At 42.6% G+C, this 9,821-nt stretch overlaps 1 protein-coding gene across 1 annotated transcript; it reads left to right on the top strand.

Moving 5' to 3' along the window:
• Window positions 1-697: 697 nt before the first annotated feature.
• LOC142656458 (protein kinase C delta type-like) lies at window positions 698-8,822 on the top strand. Its single transcript, XM_075831392.1, has 4 exons — window positions 698-981; window positions 6,147-6,397; window positions 6,753-6,815; window positions 6,980-8,822. The coding sequence occupies exons 1-4, from the start codon at window positions 736-738 to the stop codon at window positions 7,632-7,634; spliced, it is 1,215 nt and encodes a 404-aa protein (XP_075687507.1). The 5' UTR covers window positions 698-735; the 3' UTR covers window positions 7,635-8,822.
• Window positions 8,823-9,821: the final 999 nt, after the last annotated feature.

Below are 9,821 nucleotides of genomic sequence, written 5' to 3'. Positions count from 1 at the left end.
TCAGACATACCAGATTTGACAAATCTGGCTTGGTCATTAAGGTACAAACATGCCCGGTCATTAAGGGGTTAAGTAGAATTTTTTTTTTAAATAATGCTTTATTTAGGTTGTTTGTATAAGGGGTAATGTATGACAGAGTTTTTGAAAAAATTTTGGGATCTCGGACAACCCCTTTAAGGTCTAAAATAGGCTGGTCATTAAGGGGTTAAGGGGCATTCTTGCCAGTATAAACAGTGAAAACTAGATAGTGCCCCCATTAGGAATACAAGAGTTACTTCTGTTAGGAGAGGGATGAGCGGTGTCTATACAGCGAATCTTATCTCAGTATAATCGGTGCATTCTGCTATCTGCACATATCGATTATACATTTACAGAGACGTAAGTAGTAAAAACCCATGAACATGTATTATCCAACTATTATTTACAGTTCCTGATGAGCTACGGGCACCACTGCCAGCCCTAATATACCAGACTCTTTATTTGCCCCCATTCCCATCTACTAATAATACAGAACTAGAAGAACCCGCCATGAAATTCCCTCTCATTCCCCTGGACACTAGACTGTCACCCTTGATGCCCACATCAGATATGGCAGATCAGTGCCAGGAAGGTGCCACCTGAGGATTCCATGACCTCTGACATCATGTGACCTGCACACGACCAACTGACATTTACTTTCAACTGTTGACGGCAGCGATTAGACGGAGGTCTACAGTTTGGAAGAGATTTGCGTAAATGGCGTCCACTGGACACAGCGAGAAGAAGAAAAGAGGAGACGAGAAGAGGAAGAGGGAAGAGGAGAGCATCGCAGGATTTAAGAAGAGGAGAGGAGACCAGGACAGAGGAGACCACAGAGGATTGGAGGATGAGGAGCCAAGTTCTGGGAGAAGCCAAGACTCTGGAACATCCAGCCCCTATGCCAGGCTTAACATCAGCCGCTTCACCATCCACCAGGTCCTGGGTAGGGGCAGCTTTGGCAAAGTGAGTATTACAACTCCTTATTTAATTTTAAAGGGACAGTAAACCTATTTTTTGTTTTATCTGCATCTATTGTTTTCTGTTATCAGCCATTTAACCCCTTAGTGACTAAGACTGTTTTGGCCTAAGGACCAGACCATTTTTTTCAAATCTGACATGTATCACTTGAAGTGGTAATAACTTTGAAATGCTTTTATTTGTTCAAGCGATTCTGAGATTGTTTTCTCGTGACAAATTGGACTTCAACCAGTTCAGGACCGCGCTATTTTGAGCCTTCAGGACCAGACACCGTTTAACCCTTTTTAGCACGTGTTAGGCTATGACTTTTTTATTTCTTGAGCTAACAAAGTGATTTTTGAGATGTTTTTTCCGTAGACAATGCAGGTTTCTTTTTTTATCGTTTTTATACACATCCTTTTTGCTATTTTTGAATTTTTATTCTTAAAGTTTGAAAATAATAGTAAAACAATAAGCTTTTTTACATTTCAGCTATTTTTTTTTTGGTAATAACATAACATCTTACCCTAAAATAGACCTTTTATTTGTGATCGTCATTGTCTACTGTAAATTGTAATATATTACATGTTTATATTAGGGCAATAGCGTTACAACAATGATTGGCGGGGGGAACGTTTTTTTGGGGGGTTGGTATTTTATGTGCATTTATTATTAATTTTTTTTGCACTTTACTTTACTTTAATTTTTTTATTACTATGGTCTGTCCCTCAAAGGTCAAAAAAGACCTTTGGGGAACTTTATATATATATATTTTCTTTCTTTTACACCATGCTTTTCCACTGGAGCTGCACAGCAGCCCCAGTTACAGAGGAAATCAGCCCTCTCATAGTGACGATTGTCACTAATAGGGCTGTGCTGGGTCTAGTTAGACCGAGCAGCAGTCTGTCACCAACAGCACCCGGCGATCATGTGACCAGTCACATGAACACCGGGAGCAATAGAGACAGCGGCGCGGCCGCTGCCTCTATTCCTATACACAGCGTTCATTGAGCGCTGTGTACAAGTGATCAGAGAAGACAGAAGCAGCGAAAGCTGAATCTATCCTCTCCTCAGTGTCCCCGACAGTCACTGACAGCTGGAGACCCGAAATTCAGCTGCCCGATCGCTCGGGCAGCAAGTTAAAACCCGAGCCGTAAAAAGTCTATGGCGCGAGTTTTAAGGACCCGTACCTGACCGCTGGCCGTAAAAACACACCCAGCGTCGGGAACCAGTTAAGATAGTGGTGAAATTTGGTCGACACATTCAGTGTTTATTTATGAAACACACCAAAATTTTAAGAAAAATTTCAAATATTTGCATTTTATCAAATTTAAATGCATCTGCTTGGAAGACAGATAGTAATACCACACAAAATGGCTGCTATTTCACATTTCCCATATGTCTACTTTATGTTTGCATAGTTTTTTGCACGTCCTTTTATTTTTCTAGGACATTACAAGGCTTAGAATTTTAGCAGCAACTTCTCACATTTCCAAGAAAATTTCAAAAGCCTTATTTTGGGGACCGGTTCCGTTCTGAACTGTTTTTTAGGGCCTTATATACTATAAACCCGCTATAAATCATCCCATTTTAAAAACTGAACCCCTCAAATTATTCAAAACAGCAGTTAGACCGTTCCTGAACCCTTTAGGCGTTTCACAAGAATTAAAGCAAATTAAAGGTGAAATTTACAAATGTAATTTTGGATATTGGGGTCTTATTTTTATTAGAATATATTTTAGGCACCATGTCAGATTTAAAGAGGTCTTGTGGGACCAAAACAAAGCAAACTCCCCAAAAAGGACAACATTTGGCAAACTACACCCCTCAATGAATTTATAAAGAGGTATAGTGAGGATTTTGACCCTACAGGTATTTTGCTGAATTTAGTGTAATTAGGCTGTGAAAATGAAAATCTACGTTTTTTTTCTAATAAAATGTTGTTTTAGCTCAGATTTTTTCAGTTTTACAATAGATAAAGGAGAAAAAGAAACATATGTGGTAATAAACTGCTGTTTGGACCCACGGCAGGGCTCAGGAGGCAAGGAGTGCCATTTGGCTTTTGGAGCTCAAATTTTGCTTGATTGTTTTTCAGGTGCCATGTTTCATTTGCAAAGCCTATGAGAGGCCAAAACAATGGAAACCCCCAAAAGTGACCCCATTTGGGAAACTACACGCCTCAAGGAATCTATCTAGGAGTATAGTCAGCATTTAGACACCACAGGTCTTTTGCAGAATTTATTGGAATTGGGCCGTGAAAATTAAAATCTACATTTTGTTCCACTAAATTGTAGAATGTCTTTATTTTTGCAAGGGATAATGGAGAAAAAGCACCCCAACATTTGTAAAGCAATTTCTCCCGATTACGGCAATACCCCACATGTGGTCATAAACTGCTGTTTGGATACACAGCAGGGCTCCGAATGGCAGGAGCGCTATTTGGCATGCAGATTTTACTGTATTGGTTTTTGGCCACCATGTCACATATGCAAAACCCCTGAGGTACCAGAGTACAGTGGAAGCCCCAAGAAGTGACCACATTTTGGAAACTGCACCCCTCAAGGCATTTATCATTTGCCTGGACAAGACAGGGCTCAGAAGGGAAGAGCACCATGCGCATTTGAGGTCTATTTTGGTGATTTTCACAGCATTGGCCAACACTTGCATGGCCCTGAAGTCAAATAGTAAAACAAACCCCCAAGTAGTGACCCCCCATATTGGAAACTACACCCCTTATGGCATTTTAAGGTATGTAGTGAGCATTTTGACCCCACAGGTGATTCTACATTAGAAATTAGTGCCCAGCGGATGGTCCAAAGTGAAAATTGCAATTTTCCACTGATATGCCAATTTAGTGCACAATATGTTGTGCCCAGTTTGTGCCACTGAAGACAAATATCTTATAAAACTGTTAAGCCAGTTCTCCCGGGTATGACAATGCTATATATGTGGACGTAAACTGCTGTTTGGGCACGCTGTAGGGTTTACAAGGGAGGGAGCGCCATTTAGCTCTCGGAGCACAGATTTTGCTTGGCAGTTGTTCGGTTTGGGGTTTTACTGGTATTTCGGTGTATAATGTGGGGGCATATGTAAGCTGTGCGGCGTACATCAGGGCATAATAATAGGGTATAATAATGGGGTAAATAAACAATTCATAGATGTGTGGCCGGTGTCGCACTGATAAATGGCGCCCAATCTTATCCGCTTTTGGAACAATGCATATTTTTCATCGCCATTTTCTGAGAGACAGAACTTTTTTATTTTTTCACCACCAGAGCTGTGTGAGGGCTTATTTATTGCGGGACAATATGTAGTTTTCATTAGGACCATTTTGGGGTACACATTTTTTTTAATCACTTTTTATTCCATTTTTTTGGCAAGCAATGTGACCAAAAACCAGCAATTCTGATAATGTTTGTTTGTTTTTTTACAGTGTTTACCGTGCGCTATAAATGACATTTTACTTTATTCTGCGGGTGGATATATTTACGGTGATACCATATGTATATAGTTTTTTTATGTTTTGCAGCGTTTGCACAAAAAAAAATCCCTTTTTTGAAAATAATTTATTTTTTGTTTCACCATATTCTGAGAGCCATAACTTTTTTATTTTTGCATTGACAAGGCTGTGTAATGGCTTGTTTTTTTGCGGGATGGGTTGTAGTTTTTATTGGTACCATTTTGGGGTACATGCGACTTTTTGATCACTTTTTATTCTATATTTTAGAAGGGCTTTACCCAAAAAAATAGTGTTTGTTATTTATTTTTTTGCGGTGTTCACCGTGCGGGAAAAATAACATTATGGTTTTATAGTTTGGGTTGTTACGAACGCGGTGATACCAAATATGTGTACTTTCTTAACGGTTTCATTTTGTTTCCTATAATAAAGTACTTATTATAGGAAAAAAGGCAGTTTTTAATTTTTTAACTTAGAACTTTAATTTTTACACTTTAGCTGAACTTTTTTTATTTTTATGTTTTTTTGTCCCACTAGGGGACTTGAAGACCTGCACCTCTCATCTTTATTCTAATACATTGCACTACCCTTCTAATGCAATGCATTAGAGCTGTCAGCTATTCACTGACAGCAAGCCTATTAGGAATCGGAATCCGTGCAACCACATCGCAGCGATGCCAATCTCCTGCAAACCACTAAGATGCCCCGATCGCTTTTGATCGCGGCATCTAAGGGGTTAATGGCAGGGTACAGAGGTAGCTCCGTTCCCGGCCGTTACAGCAGGATGGCAGCTGTGATATACAGCTGACACCCTTCGACTCATGGTGCAGGCTCAGCTTCAGAGCCCGCCGCCATCTTTTATCTGCAGCCAGAAGCCTTTTAAGCCCCGTACTTGACAGACAAAGTGCCATTGTTAGGCCTCCTGTTGCTAACAGTCGATCGGCTAGTGTGGCTACCCGGCTCTTTTAGCCCGGTAACCATGCTGCAATACTGTGATTGGTCAGTCACTACTGACTGACAAATCACAGTGATCGCTGGCGGCACCGCGCTGCGATTGTTCCCCTGACGAGTGACTGTGACTATCGGCTGTCTGTGACTGCCGATGTCACTGTTCTGTCACCATGTCTTTGGACATGGTGACAGAATAGCACCATGACGTAACTGTTCTTCATGATGCCTTAATGCAGGGCAAACTATGACGTAAAGTTGCGTTAAAGGGTTAATATTGTGCAGATGGTGATTGTATGTTCTTCTATGGAATTCATAATCAGACATCCAGAAAATGTCCTGCCCAGTGACCACTGCTTTATGTCATATATCTCATCTGTTCCTCTTATCATCACATTTAGGTCTAGTGCTGCTATAAAGGGGTATTCCGATTCATTGCTGATCTCAAAGTTCACAGCTGTGGGGGAGGGGGCATTATTTATTTCCATGTCCTGGCCCATTTAAGCTGCTATAAGGAAACAATACATACAGTGACCTCTATGTCCACATTACACATTACAGTAGCTGTATGGATCCCAACCAAGTCAAAGACCTATCTACTGCTTGTCCTTAAGACCTCTCCATAGAACATCCAACAGCGGACACTGCATTATGCCGGGAGCTCAGCTTTATTCAGCTGTAGGGTCCTGGGTATTACCTGAATGACGACCCCTCAGTCCACCCCTGTTCCTTCTTCTCATGAGGATTGTCCACTTGTTTTCCTCAGGTGGTGCTGGCATCAGTCCCCGGCCGAAACACCTATATGGCCGTAAAGATGATCACCAAACGGCACAATACAGAAGTAATCATGAGAGAGCGGCGGATACTCCTGGCGGCCCGAGACTGCCCATTTCTATGCCACCTCTATGCCGCACAACAGTCTCGGGAGAGCGCATGCTTTATCACGGAGTATCTGTCCGGTGGCAGCCTGGAGGCTTCGATCAGGATGTGCGGCTGCTTGGACACCGGCAGCGTAAGGTTAGTAAATAACTAATCAGGAGACTGAGGGGAATATACCAATAGGGGAACAGAGGAGGGGGATAACAGCTGAGGTCAGGGGTGTAGTCAGGGGAGAGCTGGTGGGCACAAGCCACTCAGCCTTGGCTAAGGGATTTAGATAAAGGGCTAGGACAGAAAACTGAATCTCTTTCTCGGGTGAGGAAAACTTAGCTAGGAGGTCAGATGAAGGACAATGCAGAGAATAGAGAGAATACAGGCTGCCATAAACAGCACCTCTGCTCTGCCACAGACCCCACAGAATCACACATGATATTAGGGAATTGATGCAGGAATATTTGATGACATTGAGACTACAATCTGTTTTTCCCATCAGATTCTACACAGCAGAGATTGTGTGTGGCCTCCAGTTCCTCCATGGACACAACATCGTCCACCGGTAAGCAGAACTTTCCTCTTTTTTTTATCTTTACATGCTAGAAATAATGCACCCATCTTTCCTAGGGTCCTGAATGGCTATTCTGTTTAGTCTTGCAGTGACCCATCACCCTCCTCCTGTATCACTGGGCAGATTTCTCATTCTCTTGTCTCATTTCTTTGCAGAGATCTAAAGCCTGATAACATCATGCTGGATGCAGCTGGCCACATCCGAATCATCGACCTGGGGCTCGCCCAAGATGGCGTCACCGCCTCCAATAACATCCGTGGAGTGACGGGAACATTTTATTACATGGCCCCTGAGGTGCTTCTTAGGAAGAGATATGGCCCAGCAGTTGATTGGTGGAGCCTGGGGATTGTGGTGTCCAGGATGTCAACAGGACGCTTCCCCTTTAACAACGGCCCAGACCGGCAAACGGCTTACAAAGCCATCACCACCAAAAAGCCCATATTTCCATCTTGGCTTAACACTGACGTAAAACATCTCGTCAAAAAACTGCTGCATAAGAATCCTGAGAAGCGCCTCGGTGTGTGCTGGAACATCAGAGCTCATCCATGCTTTTCCACCATCGGCTGGGAGGAACTGGAGGAGAGGAGAGCACGGCCGCCATTCACACCATTTGAGCCAGTTCTGGAGAATCACCATCTGCAGTGGCCGGAGAGAAAAAAATCTCTTCACCCCTTGGCCGGATTCAGCTATATGTCACCAAGCTGGACCGGGTTAGATCCTCCTCCTCTGGAGATAACACTCATCAGATGTTTTTCTTACCTTCTGTTCCTCCTCATTGTCCGTGTCTTCTGCCTCTGTCTCTTCCAATGACTTTGTCTCTGCTACTTCTTAAATTGATGAGATCCACTGCCCAGAACTTCATGCCTCCTGACCCGCACCTCAAATCTCTGCTGCTGTATGTCACCTCGGCTGCCCTAGAACATCATCTCTCTCCGTACCATCTACATGCTGCACCTTTGCCATCTTGTTGCTACCCCAGTTGCTTGACTTTGCATCCTCCAATCCCGGGCTGGCATCTGACATCACTCCGGCCTGAAGATCCTCTTCACCCCCAGGAGCGGCCTGTGCTTAGATTCCATCTGTAGAGTTCAGGAACAATAGCCGCATCTTGCAGTCCTGACGATCCTGAGTAGCGGCAAATGTACCTGAGCGGCTATTATCCCTGAACTTACCCCAGCACAGGCCAGGTAAGTAATACACACATCACACATTACACCTACATCACCCACACTTCATAATAAGTACAGACACCCACACTACATGATAAGTATAGACACCCACACTACATTAGAAGTATAGACACTAGCACTACATTATAAGTATAGGCACCCACACTACATGATAAGTATAGGCACCCGCACGTAGACACATAGTAGAGACACTAGCACTATATTATAAGTATAGGCACCCACACTATATGATAAGTATAGGCACCCACACTACATGATAAGTATAGACACCCGCACGTAGACACATATTATAGATAGATGAGATATCAGCCTTTGATCCTGGGATTATTCTGATCGCCATATTTGGGGTCAGGAAGGAATTTTCCCCCCTTAATATGAGGACAATTGGCTCATTCCTCACAGGGGGTTTTCGCCTTCCTCTGGATCAACACGGCCTTAATTAGGTTTAGGATGATAGATTAATAAGTAGGTACACTTATAATATAATATAAATAAAGAAAAATAATGAAAAAAAGTAAAAAAAATTAAGTTTACCCCCATATTACACATATTACACATCAGCCTTGGATCCTGGGATTATTCTGATCGCCATATTTGGGGTCAGGAAGGAATTTTCCCCCTTATATGAGAATTGGCCCATTCATCACAGGGGTTTTCGCCTTCCTCTGGATCAACACGGCCTTAAATTTACATATATATTTAAAATAATTGACACATACATATTACTTAATAATTATATTTAAAAAAATCCTAATAATAAAATATACCCCCCTGTTATCTATAAATAAAATCTTCCTTTTACCCCCTACATCTTTGTGCTTGTTTTTATTCTCATTGGACGTCTATCTAGTAAATGTTGTATAGGCCCCAATGTCTGATTCTCCAGGTTTAAGCCATTTAAAAGGTATATGTCAGATATAAAACCAAATTTGGTGTGAACAGAGCTTTACAGGGGTTGTCGGCCTTTTACAACCTCCATTTTGTTAGAGGGATCTTGTCATCTGTGGGGAAACCGACTGCAAGTGTTAAAATGTCCTACTGCGCCTCTAAAGGTGGAATGAAGCATTACACAGGTCCAACTAAAATCACAATGTAATACATGGACGTGTCGGATCCTCCTCAACAGGAGATACTGTTTGTAGCCATTCTCTATTCTGGCTAGTCGATGAGCGTCCTGAACGGAAAACACCTTTCTATTATCTCTATTTCCCTAACAGAGCACTTGAAAATGGGTTATACAATGATAAGAGAGTTTGTTACAATGTATCAGTGCAGGTGAGAACTGGAGTATTTCTCTCATAGAGGATTGCCTAGACTGGATACAATAAATGGGGCACAGTGGAGATTGGTGGATCTGCTACAATGCTGCCCCCTACAGTCAGGGCATTCACCTCATGGATGCTTCTACCAGATTCTTCACATCACAGAGAAACATTCAAGAACAAGGCAAATCCCCTGTAGACAGGTGTCCACACTGAGAGACTCAATAGGAATGGTCTATTCTATCATTTTCCATTTATATTTCATACTAGAAGAGTAGGATGACAACCAAATGGCCGAAATTACAGCAACCAAAGGTGGTGTCACCAACTATCACAAACTCCTGAATAGTAAATGTGCCTAGCTGCAGGGCCGCCATCAGGGGGGTATTAGGGGTAGTAGTGTAGGGGGCCCGGCCAAACTTAATTGATGGGGGGCCCGGCAACTGCCGCGACTTGCCTTTGGTAGAAAAAAACAGGCCCCTGCAATGGGGCCTGTTTTTTTCACCAAAACAATGTCGTGAGCTGCGGGCCCCCCTCTCGTGAAA

This window comes from Rhinoderma darwinii, chromosome 6 (genome assembly GCF_050947455.1).
Source record: "Rhinoderma darwinii isolate aRhiDar2 chromosome 6, aRhiDar2.hap1, whole genome shotgun sequence".
Classification (NCBI taxonomy): Eukaryota; Metazoa; Chordata; class Amphibia; order Anura; family Rhinodermatidae; genus Rhinoderma; species Rhinoderma darwinii.
The sequence above is the reverse complement of the archived record's forward strand: the minus strand, read 5'-3'. Positions and strand labels throughout refer to the sequence as shown.